Source organism: Lytechinus variegatus, chromosome 4 (assembly GCF_018143015.1).
Source record: "Lytechinus variegatus isolate NC3 chromosome 4, Lvar_3.0, whole genome shotgun sequence".
NCBI classification, from domain to species: Eukaryota; Metazoa; Echinodermata; class Echinoidea; order Temnopleuroida; family Toxopneustidae; genus Lytechinus; species Lytechinus variegatus.
In genome coordinates this window covers 37,489,741-37,517,639 of record NC_054743.1, presented here as the reverse complement: position 1 = coordinate 37,517,639, position 27,899 = coordinate 37,489,741, and the positions used below count along the sequence as shown (strand labels likewise).

The 27,899-nt window shown below is 35.0% G+C and overlaps 1 protein-coding gene and 1 long non-coding RNA gene across 3 annotated transcripts; one reads left to right on the top strand and one right to left on the bottom strand.

The window, feature by feature from the left end:
- Positions 1-126: 126 nt before the first annotated feature.
- Positions 127-27,002, bottom strand: LOC121413976 (classical arabinogalactan protein 2-like). Of its 2 annotated transcripts, none has more exons than XM_041607004.1 (3): positions 26,832-27,002; positions 5,357-5,431; positions 127-3,447 (listed from the first exon to the last, which is right to left on the bottom strand). In XM_041607004.1, exons 1-3 carry the CDS (start codon positions 26,878-26,880, stop codon positions 3,119-3,121), a joined length of 453 nt encoding a protein of 150 aa, XP_041462938.1. In that variant the 5' UTR covers positions 26,881-27,002; the 3' UTR covers positions 127-3,118. The 2 variants fall into 2 exon arrangements, with proteins under 2 accessions (XP_041462938.1, XP_041462940.1); XM_041607006.1 differs by having other exon boundaries at positions 5,357-5,428.
- Positions 15,591-18,265, top strand: LOC121413977. Its single transcript, XR_005969789.1, has 2 exons — positions 15,591-15,904; positions 17,550-18,265. It is a non-coding gene; the product is annotated as an uncharacterized LOC121413977 (long non-coding RNA).
- Positions 27,003-27,899: the final 897 nt, after the last annotated feature.

Genomic DNA, 27,899 nt, shown 5'->3' with positions numbered 1-27,899 from the left:
AGATCAAACTTCACCAAAAAGGAGCGCATACCCAAGCATGCCATGCAGTGCCCTATTGAAATCAGTGATTTTATCTAGACTCGATTCATGGCCAATCACTGAAAATGCTCTTTTTTTCAACAACTGAATACAAGTTTACCACACTTACATATACATGTATGTAGATGACGAAGTAAAATATTATTGGCTTTCCAAAATATAAATGAGTGGAGTAGCACAAATTGTTATCAGCTAGCTGTGTCCCTGACCAATTCCTGTATTTGTTTATAGAATGATTCCTTTCATCATTAATTCCTATTTTCATTTAAATCAAATGTCACACATAAGTATATTGATAAGCAACTACATGTACATAAGCTACAGTAGTAGCTGTAACTTGTACTGAATATCATATTCTCTCTGTTAATAATTGAAAGGAAAAGTGAAGCCTTTCAAACTGGAAGTATAGCTTTGCAACTACACTTGATATAACTCTCTGTATATGTAATATAAAATGGAAGAAGCCTTTTAGCTTTAACATCAGGAATATGGCATGACATTCCTGCAAGACTTCTACACACAACTCACAATTATATTTTCAATATAAAGGACACAAGTTCTTTGAATGATTTATTAATAAGAAGCAATGCTGTGTCAATATAAAAAGACATAAATGTACAGTTTATGTACATATTATGCTTCAGCCAAGGACTATAATGCAATTAAAATATTGTTTCGTATATAAAGCAGATCATGCATAAATTATGCTGCAGATACATGTATACACTACATGTGATTGCAATTAGTGTCAATGCCAACACTGTGTAATCTAGGAATCTCTTGACAGCCAGGAATAGATCCATTCTAATATCATATATCCCAACTAAAGCATAGGGTATCAAAGGAAATGGTAATGAATGCACTGATATATTAGTATACAGTAATTATGAGAACAATGTAGGACATACATTGGTCCTCATCTTCTAGAACTTGATGAATCATGTGTTTCATCAAACCTCAATGACGATGTATTATTTCAATTATAACACATATATGCATTAACTTAATTAGTTTAATTAAGTACAAACTCTATCATTATCAAAATTCATTTATAATATTCATAATTATATTGCAACTTTATTATTTCAGAAAGGATTATTTACATTTTTAAAATAAAAAAAAACAACCCTTCTTAAGCCCCATCAAATCATTAAATTACATGAAATCGGTGTTAGACTAAAATTAATTTGAAATATCATAATACGAAGTGATCTATGAAAAATCTTATGTATTCCTTTAAAATGTCTAGATAGGAACATGAACTATTGAACCCCAAATAACCACCCCCTCAAAAAAAGGGAAATTCTTAAAAATATATTTAAGAGTGACAAAGATTCTAGCTTCTGTCATACTGATTTTTTCAAACATAAAATATCATTTCTCTCTGAATTCACAGTTCTACCACAAGGGATATCACTATTGCAAAGACAAAGATTTCAATCAAAATCATTCATTTGAAAAGCAAATCATAATGCTGTCAGAAACACTGGGGAAAAGAACATCTGTCGATATCAAAGACAGCCAATTTTATTTGTTCTACTGTGGGCCACAAAGCAAGCGTGTGATGAATTTATTGATTTTTATTTGTCCCCACTTTTGAGCTTGACACATTTCAAGCACAAATGAGGCAATCTACATAGGTTGTACATGTATGCTAACGATTAATGGAAGCCTGCAAATACATGCAATCCAATTTACAAAATTACAAATTTGTATAAAATTAAATATTCAACCAAGCATCAATTTCATGCGTGAAACATGACACCCCAATCATGTCAACAACCAACTTTTAGTATCACTCTCGTCTTGGCCACAATAAATTACACTGTATGCAAAAATCACATACATACATTAAAAACAGTGTCATCATTATGATCTACAGATCTACTTTCTAAGACATGAAAATTCTTCAAAAAATCAGGACTGCCACCTAAATAGGACTGAAAGCCTGTTAAATGAGCCAATCAAAATCTTTTGAAGGCAAATTACTTCCGCATCATCATTCATACATGTAGGGATCGGATAGTGTGTGGTGTATTGAGTGTGTGCATTTGGTTTTGATGGGGTGGGGGGTAAGCCTCTTGTGCCATGTAAAAAGAATTACACATTATACAAAATTTTGCATCAAAAAGAGGTTCACAAAATAGCTTTGGGAGAACCATTGAAATTCCACCACTTCAGATTGCAAACATGCGGACAAGAATCAAGCTTGAGGATAACATAATTGCTATGTATTCAAGAGCCCACAAACTTTGATACCAATAGAAATCTACCCAATTATATCCACTAGATCAATAGTGTACACATACATGTACATGTCAAGAGTATCTTTATAAAGAATAAGTTCACCCTGTGTACATGTAAATGTACACTATAGTGTATATATAAGGAAGTCTTACTAAAGGTAAATTTACATGTTAACATGCATCAAATGATTCCATGTACCAAATCCATTGGGTCTATTTTACCTTATTCTAGTGGCCATCAATTTCAATTATTCTCTTCCGTACTAATACATGCAATGGTTTTGTATTGAACATTGTCTTTTTCTGTTCAGGAACACAATCATATGTTCTAACAAAACAACTTCACGAATTATAATAGTTTGGTTACCAGCAATATCCAGGCCACATCTGCAAGTACAGGGTCTCTGTAATCACTTTCTATGGGAGGAGAAACCTGAAGTCCAGTGCTTAAACCACTTGACTATAACATTTGTTCTGTCAAGAATACATTTGACGACCTCAAATAAAGATACATGTATGATGTGATTCACCACATTCACTTTGAAATATCAATCACTATGTGTATAATAATGAAAGGCAATGGACATCAAATAATCACCAGATTTATCATCACAAACAAACCACCATCAAAAATATCTCTGAAAATCTGACAGACAAAATCACAAACCTTGATATGAATAGTTTTAACTGACAAGAATACCCCATACTTGGGCAAAAATGCAACACCCCCCTCCCCTCCCGCTCCCTCCCTCCGGAGTTGTTATAAATTACACAACATCTATTAAAAGAAAGTAAAAAGATAAGAAAAAGGTAGTCTTTGGTGTTGTTTGTGTCTATAGTGTTTGGTAATTCTTATCCTGTCTTGACTGATAGAATTTAAATCCGCAAAATCCAATACCAAGAACTGCTACAGCCAAGATGATACCGCCAATGAAACTACCGGCACTAAAACCTTTTCTGCTACCGCTATCCGCTGCCTTGTCGGTGGTACCAGCAGCAGGGCTCTCTGTCGGTGAATCAGTCATGGGTGCTTTGGTGGTCGGTGCCTCGGTTGACGATTTGTCAGGTGCTGGTGCTTCGGTATTGGGTTTTGTGGTTGTGGAGTCGTTGGCAGCGGCTGTGTCAGGTTCCTTCGCTGTTGTCATATTTTCGGTAGGTCCCACTGTGCATTGGAATGAGAGATTCAAGAAATTCAAAGTTCAACGTTTGTCTTTATTTTATCCATATCACAAGTTTGTTTCGTTCACAACTTACGAGTCAATAAAAATATCAAAATACCATATCAAACATTTATGATTACATAAAAATAATATACAATGAATGTGAATACACATTACATAATGGCTAAATGTACAAATGTATAAAGCCTCCATTTGATTTACATGTAAGATGACGAAATTTCATACTTGAGATTCAGTAGAAATGCAAGACTTACTTAGTATAGAAATATTAACTAGTAATAATTATTTAAGGAAAACAATTTTAGCATTTCATTCAAACAACAAATGCATGCATGCAGTATTAAAGGACAAGTCCACCCCAACAAAAACTTGATTTGAATGAAAAGAGAAAAATTCAACAAGCATAACACTGAAAATTTCATCAAAATCGGATGTAAAATAAGAAAGTTATGACATTTCAAAGTTTCGCTTATTTCTAACAAAACATTTATATGAACGAGCCAGTTACATCCAAATGAGAGAGTCGATGTCACTCACTCACTTTTTCTTTTGTTTTTTATTGTTTGATTTAAGAAATATTTTGATTTTCTCGTCATTGTCATGTGAAATGAAGTTTCATTCCTCCCTGAACACGTGGAATTCCATTATTTTAACATTTTGTGCTTCAGGCAAGGAGGTCCTAATCATCAAATTCGTAAAAATTGAAATATTGTATAATTCAAACAATAAAAAACAAAAGAAATAGTGAGTGAGTGACATCATCGACTCTCTCATTTGGATGTAACTGGCTCGTTCATATAACTATTTTGTTAAAAATAAGAGAAACTTTGAAATGTCATAACTTTCTTATTGTACATCGGATTTTGATGAAATCTTCAGCATTGTGCTTGTCTGATTTTTCTCTATTGATTCAAATCAACATTATTCTGAGGTGGACTTGAACTTTAACATATTAATTAAAAAAAAAAAGGTTGAAATCAGATGTGTTTATTCTTTTTTTTAATTATCACAAGAAAATAGGAGAAAAGTGAACAACCATTTCAAAATATAATATTGACTTACATGTATGGAGTTTGAAAGTACCATGAACTATGGAGATGGCAAGATAATTCATCTTACCAACAACGTTCAAATGTCAACATGTTGAGTTAACTTATCTTGCCAATTTGACATAAATATGTGAACATGTCGTGATAATGTATCTCGCCTTGTTGACATAAACTTTTAAAATGTAAAATGTGGGATTTAATTTTACATGTACTGTATATCCACAGCATGCATGCACCACATCCAGTCCGCAATGCGGCTGTCTACAGATGAACATTCACATACACGCATGCTGTGGACATAAAATTGGGCTACGCATCTCGCCATGTAGAAAGACAACTTCTCATACATGTATCTCAACTTGACAATAGCGTATTTCGCCAAGTTGACATACATGTACATTTTATATGTTGACTTGGTGGGATAAATGACATATCTTGCCATCTCGAAATCGAAACGTCTTAGCACAATACAGCTTCCATGCGTATGGCAATGTTGGAGTCAATTATCAAGTCAAAGTGTAAGTTGAAGGTAAACATCAGAGACTAAAGCCCTATTCTGAAGTCGAGTTTAATTTAAAACCTGTACATGTAAATTATGCTCATACATTGACTTTGAACATGGACCGTAAGAAAGAGATCAAAGGAAAGTGATCATCCTTTGATCTCAAAATACCCCGAACAAGTACATGTATTTTGGCGTATTCTACCCCACCCTACATATTGCAACAAATAATTATTTTCATAATCTAGTATGATAATCCTTTGTAAACATAAAGAGTTCAAATGAGTTCAACCTGAACTTACAAGTACAGTGAACATAACAAAATATGAATTTTCCTACCTTCTGGTGTGGTCATATTGAGTGTAGTTGCATCACTAGGTGCTTCTGTTGGAGTTTGAGCAGAGCATGTAACTACTGTATAAAGGGAAAAAAGAGAATGTAGATTACATAATGCAGTATATAAAAATTGATCATTGACCAATATGAAATTACAGTAATATTTAATTTGCTAGCATTCATACAAATCAATAGATATTGCACTTGGCATTTGAAAAGCAAATAGTGTTCCATATGAAGTCGAGAACAATATCATTATCATTATTATTATTTTTTTGGCGTCACCTGTGCCTGGGTGGCAAGAAGCGAACTGAATCACTGTGAACCGCAGGTCTCTCCTCCCAATATAACAGGAGATATGTTTACACACAATGTACTGGCTTCAGTAATCCGCCTGGGGTGGACTCAAACCGCAATCTTTGGTTCGACAGGCAGACGCTTTACCGACTGAGCCAACTTCGCTCTCACATACAAATTATACTATTTTTTTCATATCCCAGACAAAGAGAGGGGTTCCGCATCATTACAAAATTGGGGAAAAAATCGAAAAAAACAACAACAATTAAAATCGAAATGGTGAACAGTAGCGAGCGGTGATGATTTTTTCTCTCCGCTCCACGACCGCTCCAACAACGCTCGGGCGGTGTGACCATGCCTTTACATGAAACTATAATGCATTTAATGTCTTAATATCCATGCAATCAGACAAGTGATGAAAATATTTGTACAGCTAAATATCTAGTATGAAGATCAAATTATATTTTCTGTTTAATACTCTTTTCTTCTCATTCCTTCCACTATCTTGGAAAACAAGATATATCAGGGGGCTCCTTTCCTAAGCCTTATCCACCACTCCCAATAATAAATAAATAATAATAATATTAATAACAAAATGAAATTTAGAATTAAGATCATCTCTTTAGTTTTGTCAGTGTCATTCATGTTGCTACAGTGTGTAAATGTACATGTAGCTCTATAACCACATAATTGCCATTATATCTCAGACTCTTTGAATCATATTTTCATTCTGCTGCAAATCTAGGTGCTCTGTTCAAGCCACTTTGAAACAATGAACGAAACCGATGACTATTTCTATTATAACAAATGCATGATTACGAATGTTACAGTTACTGTACATACTAAAGTCAAAACATGAAGAAAGAAAAGAATAGATCTGGGCATAAATGTATCAATTTATGAACTTTTGTGTAATGTTACAAATGCACAGTACGTGACAAAGGACTCCTTTTTCGCTTTTCCTCCATCAGGAGAATTCTTTCCATGAGGAGAGTGTCATATGATATCAAGTGCATGAAATACACAAATGAAGGGTAGAAATATAACACTGTACGTCATGAAGCACAATGACTGACACATCGAAAATTACCATCTAGGAAATTAAACTGGCAACCTGTCAAAAAATGGATATCCAGGCATTTACAAGTGTATATTTGCATTAAGGAGTATTATAATGCTCATCATATTCATATGCACGCCAGACGTCATACTGCAGGCCTACATTTTATGTATTGTACATATAAATGATTTGCTTTCACAGAGTAGTTCTTTTAAATATTTTGTTTAAAGTTCTCAGAAAATATTATTTATTAAAGGTCAAGTCCACCTCAGAAAAATGTTGATTTGAATCAATAGAGAAAAATCAGACAAGCACAATGCTGAAGATTTCATCAAAATCGGATGTAAAATAAGAAAGTTATGACATTTCAAAGTTTCGCTTATTTTTAACAAAATAGTTACATGAACGAGCCAGTTACATCCAAATGAGAGAGTTGATGATGTCACTCACTCACTATTTCTTTTGTTTTTTATTGTTTGAATTATACAATATTTCAATTTTTACGAATTTGACGATTAGGACCTCCTTGCCTGAAGCACAAAATGTTAAAATAATGGAATTCCACGTGTTCAGGGAGGAATGAAACTTCATTTCACATGACAATGCCGAGAAAATCAAAATATTTCATATTTCAAACAATAAAAAACAAAAGAAATAGTGAGTGAATGACATCATCGACTCTCTCATTTGGATGAAGCTGGCTCGTTCATATAACTGTTTTTGTGAAATGAAGCGAAATTTTGAAATATCATAACTTTCTTATTTTACATCCGATTTTGATGAAATTTTCAGTGTTATGCTTGTTGAATTTTTCTCTTTTTATTCAAATCAAGGTTTTGTTGGGGTGGACTTGTCCTTTAATAGCAATTGACTCAAATTGCATGTATGGACTCACTCTACACACCTATAGGTACATGTAAATCACAATCCCCAATAGATGTGCACTGTCCATCACTCGATATGTTTAACTCATAGACTACCGGCTCCTCTTTTCATCAGCTCTAGGCATCACATTCACAGGCATACATACTCCTATTTTAATCATTTAAAATCCATGCATACTACACAAGCACTGTCCCATCAACAATTTAAGATTGGCCTTTTAGATAAGTAATTACTATCCCGCCTGATCCATTACCACAAAGTACGGTATTTGATACTAAGGGCATTAAGGGAGCAGCAGAATGGATACCCGACACCGCCTGTGATTTCCTCTGCATATCAATCGCATCTTTTCTGACACCTATCCAGAGATAGCTGTTATTAGGATAGCCTCTCGGTCTCAGAAACCGGTCATAAAACAGACCCCTGTTCACATGGTGGCACGACATTTGCTCTGGTTTTAATATATCTCAGAGGACATAGGTTTAGAGTTAGGCTTGTAGTGTACGGTTCAGAACAATGTAAAGATAATTAGGTGGCGGATGGAGATTGAAAAGTTGGTCTAATCTTCAATAGTATTCCCTTTGCCTCAAATGGCATACACAGCATACTGTATGCTTTTTAAAGATAAATACCAGGGCCCCGTCAAGATTACAAAGAGTTACGATTGATCCAATCAATCATAACTCTATGGAAATCCATCAGTGTCATAATATTTTCTACAGGAAATTTGCACAATGTCCTTGGTAAACAAAGAGAAGCACAGTGAATTATTAAGAAAACGATGAATGCATGAATATAAATCATAGTTAGAAAATATTTTGAACAAACATGCTCAATCGGCAATTATAAACAAGGGGAATTTTTTTTCCAACCAAGTCCCATGTACATTACACTGTAGAGGTGTAAGCAGAAATAATGCATCATCTAAATTCCAACATGACTTTGACATTTTGAGATTGAGAGACTGAAATCCCTTTTCAGGGATTAACTTGAGAAAATCCCATTCAACTTCACATTCCGAGGCAAGAACTTCCTTCATGTTGATGTCGAGGGACATACTGCATGTTGCCCTCGATGGATGGGTCTATCATCGAATCACATGCCTCACATCATAAAGCACAGAGCTCCATTGATTTCCCTAAAGAGATTGTTAAGTGCTGGAGAGGTTCACATGAAACATGAAAAGTGCTATACATGGGAATGTTCTCTAAAATGCATTTCCTTCCTTTCATATACATATATGTACACTGTACAGATGATGATTTAAAAAAAAGTCTTCCAATTTACATGTACATGTATTCCTCAATACCAGAAGTTCCTGTGCCTAAACTGATTTCAATTACCACACCTTTATTTATATAGGTGGATGATTTTTATATTTTTTCTCAGTTGTGGTATGTTGAGGGTTAATAATTCATAGATATCCTACACTGTAATTCTATCAATTGAGATCATATCCTACTTAAAACTTACTCAAACTTAGGACTGTTTCATAAAACTTGTTATAACAAATTTATCACAAACAGTTGAAAGCTACTGAAATCATTCATTTTGATTGGCTGATACTATTGAATTGTAATGCTATATGAATTATGCATTTTTCATCATACTATTTATGAAAATGAGACATGAGACTGTAAGTTTTATGGTGCAAACATTCATTGCTGACAAGAAGACCGGACTGGTACATGATATCTATATCAAAGAGCTCCATGAAGCTCTTTGGTACTAGTATTATGGATCCACTCAATGGTAATAAAAATAACAGTTGTTTAATAGTCAAACAACTTTTCAAGAAAAATATTCTTTCATATATGAGCTCCAAAGAAATTAAAGATCCTGACCGGTGTAAAAACAATCATTAGGGCAAGTCCAAGAATTCGCGCGCGTTACGTATGGGACATTTCAGAGGCTTCAATGACCTGAAAAATAGTGTTAATTGACTTTGATTAGATTGAATACCCTCATGATGGTAGACATCTAGGAGGAGAAGAATAATCATGGAAAAAATGGTGGCATATGACCTCGACCTTTTAGAGAGAAAAGATGGGCCGTTGCGTATGGGATGCAGAAAAAAGACAATTTTTAAAACAATTTTTACAAGTTGAGAATTCTCTGAAAGTATTTCATTTGACAACTTGTAACTCAGTGTGATAGAAGTCACAATACTCTAGTATATCTAAGGCAAGTTTCATGTCATAAGCCAAATCCCTCTAATTACAGACTCTAATTAAACAAATTAATGACATGTTACGTATGGGACAGTTACGTATGGGACATTTTGTCCCCATAGAGAATGTACACAATTTCCCCCATAATTAAAAAATTGAAATAATTTAAAATATGGAAATAACAAAAGAGTTTCTGTCTTTTAAAATGTTCTATTGAGACATATTTGATATGACTGAAAAGGAAATTAGCCATTTCCACATTTTTTTTCCTTGTTTTTCATGGTTTCATGAATTTCTTATGTATTTCTATTGTTTTTTATTTTATTCATATTTTTCCATTTTCACAATTTTTTCGCTTCAATTGTTTTCATTAATCAGTATTCATAACAAATCAGTCTTTAAAAACTAAAGAAAAAGTAAATAATCACTTTTTAGAGCACTCTTGAAATTTGTTTTTCTCCATTCACTTTGTACACAAATCTCCCCATTGACATTGTGTGTAAATGTCCCATACGTAACATGTTGTCCCATACGTAACAATTTTTTAATTAACTTTTAATTAAAAAGTAAACTCTATTTTGAAACTTTTTGGGGTATAACATTTTCATACTTTATAAATTAGAACTTCCCAGAGATGCAACAATACAAGTATTGTATTATGAGAAATAACTGAAAAAAAACATTCTCAAAATGTTACGTATGGGACATTCCGTCCTTGGACAAGACCTAATTTGCATAATTAATTAGATGACATCACTTCTTTTCCCCAAAAAGTTATAAGATGTTAGGGGGTCCATGTCCCACCTATGACTAAATCTCACAAGTTTTTGTTTTTTTTCTATGAGTTTTTATAATTGTCCCATACGTAACGCCCATTTTACCAATTATGCAAATTAGGTGCCCCAAATTAGCATAAATATGCATATTATCAAATTTTTCCTAATGAAATTTTAAAATTCAACATTTGGGCTTTCTTACCCCACCAAAGATAACTTCTTAAATTAAAGATGAAATTTTGCCTTCTAGGGTGACCTTTTCTTGGACTTGCCCAAGAAAGGTAATGATTCATAGAATACAAATATACCAAAAATATTCTACATACATGTATATCTCCTTCCATTTTTTAGAAATATTAGATAAAAATCAAAGAAACTGCTCCTCCAAAGTACGCTTCGATTAAGCACCCCACGTCGCCTGGAAATGATGACGTCATGTTGTGTCTGGAGGGTTGCGATTCCATAGGTTTGTGTACAAAAGCATTGGGTATTTTCTTCCATTTCTATATTATGAATCCAATTTTTTTTTTCGTTTTCAGATGAAAATGGCACTCACAATTATTCACTGTTCAAATTGATGGAAACCTACAACTATTCACTACCTTTTTTGTGATTTCTTTGTTTGGCTCTTATTGGACCTAAATTGCTATGTCAGGAAAAGTTGTTATACATGATCTGAATGCAGATAGAATTGGAATCTACGCCAAATAAGCAGGAAATAAAATATGGCAAAAACTAGTTAAAAACTGTAGATTTCATAATTTAAGCGTGTAGGAAAAAATATATGTGATATCACTCTGTGATGGAAGTGAAGAAAATGAAATGCGTAATCTGGAAAGCAAAAAAATAACCCAGTTTTTCTGTGTACAAACCTATGGAATCACGACGCTTCTTACACAACGTGACGTCACGGTCTCGATGCATTTGAAAAGCACAATAAAGCCTATTTTCTAAGCCGGGTTCGAAGCCCGATAATTGGAATATTCTTAAGCAAAATACTCAGCTGGGAAGGGTGAAAATGAATAAAGCTCACATTGCTGTATTTAGTAGCTTATAAGCTTTCGATTGGTATTTAATTTGTCAATTTCATTTTTGGGTCCGGTCTGGGTCTTTAAGAAACATCTACAGAAAACATACATGTAGAATTGCAAGTCATCTTGAAAACATGTTTTTGAAAAAATATGAGAATCCATTATATGACATATATCTAAAGGAGATGTTGAAGTAGTCCATGCTGCAACCAGTAAGCCTACATGTACATGTACATGCATTTTCTAAATGTTTGGATTTGATATGGTTTCATATACCCTCAGTATGTTGGAAAAATTATACTTCCACAAATTTTTATTTCATTAATTTAACAGGAAAAAAAGCTAGAGATACATGTATGATAAATGGGATTGGGGGAGGGGTTGGTGGAGAAAAGCACTTGGCTCCAAGAGAATGAGATAACCAGATTATATTCTTTGCCACTATGCATTGCTTCTGGTGTACAGCGGATGTAAAGGCCATCCAACATTTTAGGCCTGTTTTCACGAGGCAAACATGCAGTCTTTCAATTTCAGATCCTGCATATCATCATAGTTTTCATTTCAAAGGACTACATGTATTCAGCTAATTCCTTAACAGTGATTTCCCACTGACAGTGCAGACCATACTATTTCAACATTTTCCAAGTCCTGTCAAGGCATTTTTTTCCATAATATAATCTAACAAAAATAATGACCTAGGCCCATAGTATTAGTCTGCTGTGCAAACCCTTCACTCGAGTAAAGGGTCTGAATGTGTAGCCTACTCTTGCCTTGTGTACTGCAGGCAAGTATTGTATGTGCTAGTCTTTGCAAGGAGATACACTTACTGGTCAAATTTTCAATCAGGGTAAATGTGCCTGCAGACTAACTCTGTGTTTACACATTGACTCGGCTCGGGGTTGAACACGAGAGCCGTGCTAAACACGGCAATTTTATGCTGTGTAAACGCGATCAGAGTGATCCGCGAGCCGTGTCGAACACGGCTTTATCGATCCTACAAAATCGAAGGTTTCAACCTGCGACCCGAGTCAGACACGGCAATTTTTTCATGTGTAAACAGGAAGCCGTGTCGAACTCTCTTGACCTAGGTCACTGCGCGCGCTTTCACTTTTGGCATTGTTGTCGTTCGCACGGACAAAATTTGATTCGGGCGGTGAATTTCCCGCGTTTAATTTGCGACGTCATAATTCTTCTTCCGTTCGAGAACGGCGAGCCGTGTTGAACTCGCCTTTTTATATGTACGTATGAACGCGATCTCTGATCCCTTCTTCGCATTGTTCAACCCGGCTCGCGGATTCAACACGAGAGCCGAGTCAATGTGTAAACACGGTATAATTGATCATGGGGTTGATTTCTATGATTGATTGCATTAAATATTGCTTTATTATCACTTGTAAAAATCAGCTCTATAATCAATCGCTAAGCCTAAATGTATCAGAGATCCAGTTTATCTTTAAGATGGAAAAGGGGAGTTTTCAACTCCCCTCACGGCAGAGAGATGAACTGGTCCATCATAATTAGGGCTAGCGGGAAAGCATCTCACATGTCGGTATGTTTCCTTGAATCTCCTCATAATCCATTCATCTTTCAGCCGAAAATACGTGTGAGAAAATGCAGCCGCTATGTCCACTCACTAGATATAGTGCATGACCTTTATCCTAGCATTAAAAGCTACATGTGTTCCAGACTTCTACAGTTGTGGTGTTACAAAATCATAGAATTACATTATATAGAATATATTGTCCATTTTGCATAGTAAAGCATTTCTTGTGATTTCATATGTAAATGGGTTTTAAAAATGGGAACTCCGCATGTTCAGGGAGGAATAAAACCTTTTTTTCGCAAATTAATGAAGATGAGTGCATTTAATACCCTCATTAGTATACCAAATAGGATGTGTATGTAACTCTTTGTGAAATAAAGCAAAACAAATATTTGACATCAAATAATGCCCTTTTCTGTGTCATGCTTGGAAAAGATTTTTTCTGTATTAGAACACTGGTGTACAGATGGAAAGCATGGGATCTCCCCCCCCCCCACAAAAAAAAAAAAATAAGAATAATCAGGTTCCATATCCATGAATAAAAAAGGAAGAGAACATGAATAAAAGGAAATTATTTGTTATTATTTCAAAATATATTGCAAAAAAAGAATGTCATTTCAATATGCCAAAAATTTGCTCACTTGCTTCATTTGCTCACAACTTTTTAGAAATTTTCCTACATATGCATAAGCAACATTGTGCCTCCTCAAATTTTTTGGCTCATTATGCCACCGCCATAAAATTCATATTGATCAACTTTTCGTAGGGGTGGACTTGGCTTGAAAAGTGATTTTACAAAATTCTTCTTTAAAATGCGACATGCCATTTGTTTCCAAATAACATTGATCAGCAGGATTTAACCGGGTTGGTACAATGTCACATCTGAGAGGATCCCCACCCCCCCCTCACCTTCAGGAGGGAGATTCTATGGTAGAAAAATCAGCCATTTTCAAAACACTTTTCAACCAACTGTCCAAACAAATGAGGCACTTCTGTTTTGTGGTAATATTAAAGTACTACAGGGTAATCACGTGAAAAAAGGACTACCAACAAAGATTTTTTTTTTTCATGGTTGAATTAGAGGTGAAGATGTTTCCTGTCTTACGGGACATTTCTGAGTCTCGCATGACAAACAACAAAAACACCTTAATAATTCACCTGTAATCAAGCATTGTTTGTTGGGAATCAGCTTTTCACATCACTACCCTCTTTGATAAGAAAGACAATTTTACTGGTAAAGTGTTCAGTTAAGAGACTATAAATTGTTGTCAAAATGTCCGTACCGGTACGACACATTCGGAATCGCCCAAGAATGTGAAGCTTCACCCCCCCCCCCCTCCCCACTCGTCGTCTCTTTCACTCTCCATACATACAGGGCAGGTGTGTGGGTTCAGAAAGCAAGAGAACTAATTTCCTGTTGATTTGTGTTTCATCTTGGACTGTTCCGCATCAATTGACTCATTTTCCTTTTCAGTCTAAAAGGCAAGGTCAAACAAGTCCAAAATATTGTTCAGAAAATATCCTGCTGGATTTATCATTATTTGCTCCAAGGTGTTTTGGTGTGATAAAATTATAACATTGATTTGTTTATTAATAATATTCAAATGTCACTGCAGATATGTTCAGGTACAGTATGCATAATAAACGTATGGTATGTCAATTCAAGAAAAAAATGTATATCCATAAATTTATTGATTTCTTGACAATTTGGTGTGTTCTATTTGTATACAAAGGATATTTTACAAATTTCCTGTATAAAAAATTATGACACTGATGGATTTCCATAGATACGATTGATTGGATCAATCGTAACTCTTTGTAACACGGTGCCATAAATACAGACCATTTTGTCAGTCAAACCACGGTAGTTAGGGACTTAGGGTTCTAGTTTTGACTTCTTCCCAGTGTCCTTGTCACCCCCCCCCCCCCAAGTTCTGAAATCCACTGTCCTATTCCAGGGTAGGGTCATTCCACAGGGTTGGGGCAACAGCACTTTTTTGTGTTCCTTATGAATTGTTAGCTTTATCCTGAAAATGTGTTTGGTGTTTTGATGTTGCAATGTGGTTTTGTTGGAAGGCAGTTATGTAAGCAATTACTTGATGCAGAAATAAAAATGTTGAACTGCAAGAATTGATGGTGAGACTTTAAATGATGATGTCCAGACTCTTTTTTGGGGTACCAAGTGTGACATCAAAATGGTCATTTTCAGTTGAAGATATCTAATCAAAAGATAAACTTAGTCAAATTCAAATGGCCATAATTGATAAAGCAACATTTGTTTAATAACAAAACAGTAATGGGATAGCAAATGAAAAGAGGCTTCATATCATAAATCATTCCTACAACTCGGCATACCACCGTTACATGCGATGTCCGCGTTGATTTTTTTCTGTAACGGCGGTAAAGTGGTAAATAACTAAAAGTCAGATATCATTTTTTCCAAAGTTATGTGTCAGAAATAAAGGGTAGGCAGTAAGCAACTTTTCATCAAAAGATTAGCTTTGAAAACCTATGATAATGTCATTTAAATTAATCGAGTGTCGCCGATGTTTTGGGCGATGTCCGGGTCAAATTTGTAACGGTGGATCACATTTCATCGCGTATGTAAGAAGGAGACACCGGAGAAGAGACCGTCGTTGTATCAGACGGACGGGATGTTAGCCGCGATCCACATGCACATGAACAGCCACGATGTCGGGCTTTTTGAAGCATCGCAGTTGGGAATCTTCCTGCGATGTCCGTGAAACGGTGGATTGGATCTCCACGATGTTTTCCCTTTCAAAGCAACGTAAGTACGGAGATTTATCCCGATACTCGTATTTTGAAATCTTTAAAATGTGGAACTATATTACCATGCAGAAAGTGTTTTTAAGTTTGAAAAATCTCGCTAATTTTCCATTATCTTTCACTTCGGTCCCACATGTAGCTTCTTGTGTAAGTAAAATATGTAAATTAAGACATCGCCGTGTTTGTTTCCAGATTTGCTGAATGGTTCCAAAGAAAATGTTTTTATTACTGTGATTCCGTGCAAACATGTTTTGAATGGTAGCTGACATGATTCAATCGTAATTTAGTTGATTTTTTTACACCGAAATATGTTGATTCAATAGGCCAATGGATACTCAGAAACAGCTCTTTCACTGGTGATCATGACGATCACGATGACATCTCAATTTGGTACAAAATTTCTCCTTGTTTAAATTGGCTCCTACTGATTCTAGGAAATATGGGTATCAAAGACCTGAGGATCAAATTTGAATTTGCAAAAAAAATGAGAATTTAGAACCAGTGGCAGCGCCACGGGGAGGCAGACCCCCCCCCAAAAAAAAAAAAAAAAAAAAAAAATTTCTGCTCGTCAGCTGATCCCAGCCCGAAAGGAGGGGGGGGGGGCAAAATAATTTTTCTGTTACTACCCCCTACACATAGTAGATGTGCTTTGTGTATGATGAAGCATGGGAATAATTCAATTACTAGTAATTCTTAGCTGTAGGCCTAACCTTCCCAAAACTTTTCATCTTGTTGAATGTTGGTATACTTTTCAGCACTTATTCTTTTTCCCTCATTTCTTTCTCCGTTTTTTCAATTGTATTTTTTAATTTCTATATATTCAATTGTTAGGGACTTTTTCAATCGTATTTTAATTTTTATTTATTCAATTGTTAGGAGAGGGGGTGGGTATTTGTTTTATCAGAAAGCAAAAGCCTGTGTGATTGTTTTCAATGTGATTTCTTTATTGCAATATATAACGACATTTTAAAAACATGTACAAGTGAACAAAAGAAAATGTGACACAATCAAGTTTGTTTCACAAGAGTTTATTTGCTGTATCAAAAGGTAAATTGCAGATTTGAATTCCATTAATTCATTTAATTCCAATAAAACATGAATATATTATGTAATTGCTTGAACAATTAAACTTCAGAGATGAAAATTAAATAGGATGGTCATACAGAACTAAATGGAATTGTCAAGAACCACCCTTGATTATAATGCAGAATAAAATTAGATTAAATTCATCCATTGAGAAACGAAATTGAAGTAAAGATAATTTATGAAAAGGTACAGGTAATGGGCAAGTAATTGTATTGTCAAAACAAAGTAGAACACAAAAGCAAATACAAAAATCCTTGTATAAAACATAACTTTATATTTAATTTATGAAATGATGAATTCTATTTGCTATGAAAAAATACAAAGTGAGGGTTCTTGTGTATTTTGCAAGAACAGATCAGATTCCTTGTCATTGCCCTAGTAATCCACCCCCCTTACTTTAATGAGAAAATGTCAAGACATGTACATGAGTAAATGATTTCATATAATATAAAATATCGTGGAAACAATCCAGCAAGTTTTGTTGATTAAAATGTAATAATTTGAATTGTGTAAAAAAAATAGTCAAACTTCCAAATACTATTTTTCTCAAATAACTACAGGTAGCCTCTGTTGAAGGTTAAAATGTATATCTTCAGTACATGAAGTGTCAATCTGGTGACCTGTACTCCTGGCCTGATGGCGAGGCACAATTCTACCTCTATCCATTGGGTCACCGATCTTCTTGAAGTTCATAAACTTGTAACCTGAATGCAGAGAGAAATATTGCATGTTATTTCTAATAGTCAGGTTTAGTGTACAGTGTAATACATTTTTTACATTTGCCAGTAAGAAGTTTACCATATAGTTTTTAACTAAAGGAAAAGATTGTACTTTGCAGTTTTATACTTGAACATTTATTAGAATAGCTTAGTAGAAATAGTACATTTTACTCTCTCATTCACAACTCTATGTTCAAACAACAGGTGTAAGTTTTTTTATTCAATTTGTCCACTAAGTACTTTACAATTGTCCTTTTGGCATGCTGGAACTTAATGTTTTATCCAATGCATCTATTCCAGTGATGACATGATTATATTTTAATTAAAGTCACTTAGAACTACATTACCATGTAACTGAGGTAAAACAAATTAGAGTAAACAAATTGAACAAGTTATGTGTGTAAGGTATTAATGCACTGTCCATGAATTGCATGCCAACTTTGTCTTGTTTTGTCTTGAAAAACCATAGCTTAGAAGAACTAAACTAGTACCTTTTCCCTACATCTTTTTCACCCGAGTATTGTATCAAAGGTATCAAAATTATAATCGTGTACATGTACATGTATGAATAAAAAAAAAATTTACCTGTTCATTGATATGCATTTCAGAAGCTTGCCTGTAGATGTTGTATTTCTACACTTGAGTAAGATGAGTTAACTCGCATTTAGTGTGTTGATAAGTAGAATGTCAAGTCATACTATTCAATATGACCATTACAAGGACAAGGACTGATGTCCATGTAACGGTGGTATGTACATTTGAAAGTGATATCTTGAAGGAGATATTTTAAAGTAATAAAAGATTTGGAGATCATAAGCTAGCACTCTTGTTTTTTTCCCTTTAGACAGAAACATATGTTTCAAGAGATAGACGGAAGTGGAACCTTGAGGATTACCGTAGTATTATTTTAAATATAATTTATCAATAATTTTGTACATTTTTCCTTGTTTAAACTCTAATTTAAATTGCTTTTATTTGCACAGAATTTGACATGAAAAATGTTTTTCTTTAGTATAATCAATTGATCTTGTGCAAATATTCTGAGGCATAAAGTGGAATTTGGTGTTTATTGGCCATTAATGGACCTTAACTTAACAATGCTTCAAAGTATACCTCTGTTACTGAGACATGATGTCCATGTAACGGTGGTATGTACATTTGAAAGTAATATCTTGAAGGAGATATTTTAAAGTAAAAAGATTTGGAGATCATAAGATAGCACTGTTTCGTTTTTTCCCCTTTAGACAGAAACATAAATGTTTCCAGAGATAGACGGAAGTGGAAACTTGAGGATTACCGTAGTATGATTTAAAATATAATTTGTTCATAATTTTGTACATTTTTCCTTGTTTAAACTCTAATTTAATTTGCTTTTATTTGCAAAGAATTTGACATGAAAAATGTTTTTCTTTAGTATAATCAATTGATCTTGTGCAAATATTCTAAGGCACAAAGTGGAATTTGGTGTGTAATGGCCATTAATGGACCTTAACTTAACAATGCTTCAAAGTATACCTCTGTTACTGAGACATGATGTCCATGTAACGGTGGTAACACCAAAATAGAAGGTTAGGCCAGAAAGAGTAATTGAGTTTTTCCAAAGAGAATATTCCATTCTGTTGAGGCATGACTTCTCTCAACTATTTAGTTCTACATGCCATCATAAATTCAATTTTCTAGACTGGTGAGAAAAAAGAATGACACAGAACATGGCACTGGTATACACACAGAGCATCAAGTTCCATTTATTGATGCTTAAATCTATCAAAATATATATGCCATGTTGGAAAGTGTGGAATAAAGTGACTAACAATGTAGTTAGCAACATATTTATCAAGAGTAATGGAGATCAACCCCTTTATTTTGACAGTGGGAGAGCATAGTCTTAGCAAGGATGATAAATGATGTCCATGTAACGGTGGTATTTTGTCAAATCTTGTTTCTCAGTTTACTCCAATATGCAGGGTGGTATCAAATGCCTGTAAGTGGATTTAGTTGAAGGATTGTCCCATGAAACATATAAGAAATAAAACATTTCATTTATTACATTTCTATTTTTTGACCCTGATGTCACAATTTTTGCCCCAACCCCATGGAATGACCCGGTAGGAAATAATTTGCATTCTAGGTCTTTAAAAAAAAATCTCTTCACTTTGGGGTCATTATTTAATTTGGAGGTTTATTTCTTTCAATTAATGGGTATCAAAATTTATGCGAACATCACTATTTTGCCATGGGTTTTCTACATATTCTTAAATATTGTTTGTAGCAAGACTTTAATGGGGCAAAAGTGAAAAGATGGTCGTCCAAATGCATGCAATTTGGGGGGTTGGAGGGGGTGGGGGATTACGGGCTGTCATGAAGGCAAAATTGCCCTACAGTATGCTGGCTCTAACTACAGTACTTTTTGGTGCAGGTCTATTTTGAGACCATTCTTTCTTTCATGATAATCACATTCAATGTTTCTCCTCATTAATTTGTGGGAAAGCCTACAAGTAGTTACAGGAAGGATGGAATCCCTACAGTAATTTGTTTTTTGTTTTTCCTTTTTTTAGACAGTATTTTTTTTTCTTTTTTGTTTTTAGATGGTCCTTTTGTTAAAAGCTCGCAGTTTATGCAGAATCTGTGCAGATCATTATACAAAAAGGGAAAGCCACATATAGCAGACTTGCCAATTCTCAGTAAAATCTGAAAAGGTTTATTAATAGGCATTGGCTTTCTGATCTAAATAATAGATGATCTTATAATGAATGTAGAGCAGCAACAGGGCCGTCTGGTGGCAGGAACACTAAAATGTCACAAATGTGGCCACACTGAAAGTGAAAACAGACTTTAATTGAGCAAGCGTCTAAAAAAAAATGGCAATATTTAATAGCTCTTTATCACCTCTGCACCGCTGAATGCCCCATACCACAGCGAGATTAAAACTGCCTAAAATCACACCATGCACTCTAGATGTACCTGTCTATCCTTCACATGGCAGTCTGAAATTACAGTCACATCTCCATCCTTGTTGCATGCACACCAGGGGCTCGTTGCATAAAACTTTTGCTTTAAAAAAACTCTGGCAATTTTTGGCCAGAGCTTTTTAATCTGCAATTTTCAATGGCATAACTTTGTTTGCCAGAGTTTTTTTATGGCACAGGTTTTATGCAATGGGCCCCAGGAGGGAGGGGCCTGTTCGACCACAACACAAAGCTTAGCAGTGACCGTAAAACATTTTTCTACGATTGATTGCATTGACTACTATGTACAAGCAATCATGAAAATCAAGTAATGACTGAAACCTTTGTAATTACAGGACACAAGAGATGACAATAGAATAAAGAACATCATTACAGCCTCACTTTTAAAACTGTCTCAAATACATGTAATTCCCAGTGACTCCAGGAGTAGGAAATAAGAATAATTCTTGTTGAAAAAATAAGGTTGTTTTATCCTCATAGATCTACATGTCCCCATTTTCACTTCCTTCCTTTTGACCTAATTACATTTACATGTAATGTATATTTCAACCATGTTGTCTCTCTAGCTCCCCTCCCCCTCCCCTTCTGTCTGATGTATCTCAGCCATAACCATTCGTTTTACAGTTCGAGTGTTTGCATCCATTCTCTTCCTATTTCTAAATGTCAAGTCAACCCTCCAAATCCTCCAATGTATATTCCAGCATCAAAATATATTGGAGGCAAATGATCCAATATTTACTTTTTGGCTATGGGACCTGCATAAGATTACACAACATCAAATATCTAAAGAAAGAGTGACGTTAATAGAAATTTGAAAGTAATCTGTTTGAAAAGTAAACATTGCCCAGACTGTCTTCCCCATGTGTGCATGTGCACAAATTTTAAAGGCCAAAACAGCCCATCATATTCAAATATAAATTGATTAATGTGGATTAAATGAAATGTTCATAAGAATTGTTATGAAAATCCACTTGTGGGCAAGTCCATGAACTTGCATGTGTTATGTATCAATGGGACATTTCAGGGGCTGTTATGACCTGAAAATTGTATTAAAGGGTTGCTCCAGGCTGAAAATGTATACAAAAGAGTAAAATTCACAAAGCAAAGTGCTGAAAATTTCATCAAAGTCTCATCACAAATACCAAAGTTATTAAATTTTAAGATTTAGCAATATTGGCATGTTGTCATAAACATTCATACATGTACATGTATGTAGGTACATGTAGTTTGATTTATTGTCACATCCCCACTTTCCTTTTTTAATGAAATCATAATCATTTCAATTTTCATGTGTGAATGGTTTGTCTCCATTATTAAGGTCATGTCCACCCCAGAAAATGTTGATTTGAATAAGAAAAATCAAACTAGCACAACACTGAAAATTTCATCAAAATCGGATGCAAAATAAGAAAGTTATGAGATTTTAAAGTTTCAATTATTTTTCGAAAAACAGTGATACATGTATGCACAACTGAGAGACATGCAAATTAGATAATCGATGATGTCCCTCACTCATTTTTTCCTTTGTTTTTAATTGTTTGAATTATACAATAAAGTGCATATAAAAAAGGGACAGATTTGAAAAGTCTATAAAATTTTTGTTTCAAATTATGATGTCTATATTTTGGTGTTAATAGGTGCTCTAAGGTCTTATCTTTCAAATGCTTTAAAAAAAAATTTCACTTCGTTCATGCTTGAGCGAACATGGAATGTTTTTGTCTAGGGTTAAAAATGAGGCTTGCGCCAAAATGGCATAAAATAAAAAAATATGATGATCGGACTTCTTGCTAATTAGCAGACTTCCTCTTATCCTTTTCATTATCTTTGCCATAATTTTCAAATCATGCGGTCAAAATTATTTTCAGATCTATTTATTTAGTTAAATTGTTCTGTTGTTGTTTCTTTTTAATATGCTCTCTGTTAGCTTTGAATATTCCTTCTTCAAGCTAAAACAATTTTCAACCAAAGTATGGGAGAGCATGGATTTTTTTTTCAAATCCTTTCAATGTGTGCTACAAAGGTTATGGTCCCTTTTGAACAGTGCCACACAGATGGGTGGGAGCTCGGGATGCCCCCCCCCCCCCCTCATTTAAAAAAAAACATGACCAAGAAAAAAAGTGGACAGGAAATAAAAGGAAAGATAGAAAGTAAAACATGATATGATTTTCTGAATATTAGGTCAAAATCTATCACAAGATTTGATATTATAATAAATATTTGGGTGCTCACTTCGCTTGCTCACAACTTTTTCAATACATTTTATCCGATCTGCCATATCTAGCTCCTTCAAAATTGACTCAATACACCATTGTCATTGAAAGACATGAATCCCTTCTTGTGTTTCCTGTCAAGCAATTTAAAGTGGTCAAAGAATCAATGGCCCCTTGAAAAAAAGATACACGTCTTTTAAAGGTACATAACATAATTTGTTTCATATATTAAAGGATTTGAATAATCTTTTTTAACCCCCAACAAAAACGTCCCGTGTTCGCTCAAGCATGAACAAAATTCATTTTTTAAATTACATTTCAAAGATAAGACCTTAGAGCACCTTTTAGCACCAAAATATAGACATCATAATTTGAAACAAAAATTTTAGACTTTCAAATCTGTCCCTTTTTTTTTTACTACGCACTGTATTTCATTTTTTACAAATTTGACAAGAAGGACGAAGTCCAACTTGACTTTAAATATAGTGTTTATAAACAATACTAATTCCACATGTTCAAGGAGGAATTAGTTGTTGATTCATTTTGCAATGAGGAGAAAATTAAAATATTTCATACTTCAATTAATAAAATACAAAAGAAATAGTGAGTGGATGACGTCATCAGTCTCCTCCTTTGCATACAGACCAGGATGTGCATATACATGTTACTGTTTGTGAAATATCAAGCGAAACTTTAAAATGTCATAACTTTCTTATTTTACATCCGATTTTGATGAAATTTTCAGTGTTATGATTGTTGGATTTTTCTCTTTATATTCAAATCAACTTTTTGTTGGAGTGGACTTGTCCTTTAAAGTATCATACAACATAGATTTGCATTAACAATGTATATATTTTCTGACAGAAATATGGGCCTATTTTGCTGAATTTCAATCTTGTTCGATCGAATGTTGAGGTTTGTGTATTGTGGATGATCGTCGATGGCTAGTTCTCAACTAGGTACCCGTTCACTAGGTTTACCTTAATGAGAGCTAGCCGTCTGTAACGCGGCGAAGAACAATAGAAAACAAGATGGCGGCGTAAACATCGGGCAAGTCTCTTCCGCCTATTCATGATATTTTTCTCATTTTTTGATGAATTCTTGTTCAAAAATAACGAGAGCGTAGAAATGTCAGAAATGAAGTTTTATCCCATGTACATGATCTTTTAGAAGGAAAGTAGAAATCTCGGGGGATGAAAGTTTCAAGTTTTGGCTTCCTTTGTGTGGGTCTATGAGATAGGATCCCTGGCTTCGTATGAGAGTAACCTTACGTTAGTGAATGATTTTTATTCTCTAAAAGCCGCCTGGCTACCCGTTCCTACCATGCTGAGGCTTTATGACGCACCCCGGTAAATGACCGACTTTGACGCAACCTATTCTGATTCTCCATGCTATGACTGACCAAATGCCTCCATGACGGTACCCTGGCCTGAGTCACTACTTGTTGGTAAATGACCCACCCATGACCCACCCATTCCCGGGGGTCGAGGGGTGCGTCTTACAATTGATAGGTGTATTAGACCTTCATCCATACCATCATTCATGGTAAGTGCTAGACAGCTGGCAGCCGTCTGTTTCGAGGAGTTTTTTAACATTTTTTTTTCTCCTCGTACATAGACGGCTCGCTATCGTGCAGCCACCATTAGGGGACTTGCCATGCAAAATCCCCCCTTCGGGGCTCTTCAATTTTTGTCTTTAATGAATAAAAAATTTGAAAATTAACGCACCAAAATGCAAATTTATATTCCCTCTTGGCATTAGGCCCTAATTGCCAAAAAACAGAGAAAAATAAAGTTGAAAGGGACAAAAACAGTGACTTACCTCGGCTGTCGCGCAGACTCACTTCCCCGTTTTATCTGATCTTAAGTACATAAACATATGGCCATTGAGTCCCTGTACAGATCGCGCTAGAACTTCGGTCTCTGTATTTGGTGAGTGTAGCCAACGGAGTTCAGCTGTACAACCAACAAAACAGAGGCCGAAGCTTTTGGTCTAGGTATGTGCATAATTTCTCTTTTCACAATTCATTTGGAGAAATATTTAGACCATAAATCATGCTAGTCCCGTGAGTATGGTCAAATACACGGTAAATACATGGGGCCTGTTGCATGACGAGATGAGCGATACATAGGAACTTCCTAGGACCCACCCATGGGTTCATATCGTCTCGCGAGCGAAGGATTATCAGTCATACGCACGCGACACACCACTACACTTCGAAAATACAGTGGGCTTTTGCCCACATAAAATATTATGTATAAATAAATATTCCACATCCTGCTATGACACTTACCGAATCATTTAGATCCTTCCGTGACTTCTCCTTGAAGTTTCTTTCTAAAAATATGTATATTTTCTTGATCTTTAGTGAAGATTTTACGGAGATAGAAATCAGTCAGCGTTGATATCAATTTTCTCCTGAAGAGGGCGCGCGATTTATATTCATATCAAAGACACGACAAGGGAAAGAATAGGCACCTACACTATTTTACACGCATATCGACGCAAGGCATTACGCAAAGTCCGTGAAGTGTCCAATCTTTTCATTGTATAGACTTTGGTATACCGTATACGTATTATTGACGTTCGTCAAAGCTTGTACTGCTGGTTTCTTTCCAGGCACGTATATCATTTTCATTTTTTTTTTACCAGTCATCTTTTTAAATTAATGCAAATGAGTGTTATCATCACCAATAATAATCATTAATTATGTTTTTTGAAGGCATTTCATTAATTGGTGCCCATAATTAGTAAATTAATCATGAGGATTGCGCATTCAAAGAATTTAGATACAGTTATAAAATTACCGAGGAGCTGAATCAAGGTTGTGAAATTATTAGCGCCACCAACGGGCTTCCTTGTATTTCCTTGGAAGAGACAAGCGAAGTCACTTTCGAGGCCGAGGTAAGCAAAATGTGCTTTTTTTATCGGATTATTATTTTATTATTATATATAGCGAGAAGGAGCTTCGGCAAATATTACTTCAGCAATGAAGCGATGTTTGCCGACTACTTCGAAATCCAGGGTCAAACACGGTCTATTGTACGAGGTTAGTACATACTAACCTCGTACAATGTGTGAGTGCCTAGGACCATTCTTCCGAGATAGGAAGATTGGCGACAAATCAGCGCTTTCCGTTTCATGAAGGCAATTTTGTCTTCCAAGTCCGCGATATCGTTTGATATCGATAGTGTGTGTGTGTGTGTGTGTGAGTTTTGTCAGACGTGTATCAATCAGATATGATTATTTACGTCTGGGACCGACCTTTAGCGTCACCATCCGAAAGACGTGACCAGGGCTCGAACCTCGACATCAATTTGTAACTTCCCCACAGCTTGGATTACAGGCGCACGCCACAACGCCCAGTTAAATAGTATCGGAAAGATATTTAGTCTTCATCGTCACCTGAACCTTTTATTTATAATGACGATTTTTCATAAAATCATTTATTTCAATAAAAGGAGATCAAATGATGTTTTAATTTTATTACTGATTGTAGAATTTAAGTAAGGAGCTTAGTTTAGGAGGTAAAAAGAGAAAAAACTTTAAAGATTCACAAACATAACTGAATAAAATCGAATTTTTTATTATTTCACTTATTTAGTATTTTAGAACATGTACGGGTGTCCTTTGGTCTTGGACTCTGGTCGGACAAAAGTGCTGGTGTTATAACAAATGGGAGCCCACGGCCCACACTGACACTTTACCATCGGTGAAAGAGGATTACAGTCAAATGTCAGAAATTGTTGAATAAATCCCCAGAAACGACGGTTATTCCTGTCTAGGTTATGTCGAGCCTTGATACGAGTGCATAGGCCTAGTTAGTTCAGCTTCCGCGCTGCGAGCTGCGCTGCGATGCAGCAGAGCGAACGCCAATCCGCGACAGCGGGCGGCTGCCGGCTTGGCCCAAGCCTTGGCTTTGCTTTGATGTACGGCACGGTACTCACCCAAGAAAAGCATCAACGAAGAAACAAAAATTAGATATCTCAGTCCCATCCTGGAAGATTTCTGCCAACTATTTCGTGACAAGATCTTTCAAAATTTCGGCTTCTGATATGAGAATTACGGTCCAAGAACAAGATGAAGATGAAATCTTCCAGACGACGTCATCAACTGTCATCAACTTCTTCCAATTCTAAGAAATAGAGGGCGCATTAGCAAAGCTCTCTCGGATGGATCGATCGGAGAGAGATGGGGGGGAGGGGGGGGGGGGGGGGGGGGGGGGGGGCTTGGGGTATGGGGGTATTGGAGGTGAGTGTGTAGCGACGTTTTTAGGCAAAATAACCTTCCTCTAATTGACCTTTCATTCATTTTTTTTGTAAAATTGTGTGCAAAATATATTATTTCTATTCTGTTCAGGCAAAAAAGAAATCTTTTACAAAGTATGTCTTTTTATTTGTCGATCGATGTGATATGATTTTTTTTCTGCTTTCACATTGTTATGGAAGAGAAATTGGGCAGTTACATGTAACTTCATTCTAATCATTCTGAAAATTTGCAATTTCATTGATATTGACATATCATTTGTTTCGTATACATGTACAAAATCTTGATTTATATGAATTGTGGTTGTAAACTTATCGATTTGAAAGACGAAGAAAATGAAATATAATTCAAAACAAAAAAATACAGTACGCTGTTCCATTTATTGTGGACAAGTTTTGGACATTACAAATTTTAGAATTATAAATGAAATGGTTTTGGAAGTGAGGAGCAAACGTTTTTGTTTAAAAAATCTATGAGATTTTATTAATCTAGTGGCCGGCTATTTACAAAATCACTGAGAATCTATAATTGAGATTAGTTTGAATCTGTAATAGTAATTTAGAAATCCTTTTTAGAATACTATTAGTACCCTATTGAATCCATTCCGTACTTTAATTCAATTAACTATCATGCTGAAAAAAATATTGTTAAAAAGAATAGTCTAGAAAACAAGGCGACCTGTCATCTAACAAAAAAAAGGCAATGAAAAAATCCCACCCCCCCCCCAAAAAAAAAAAATGATAGAGACA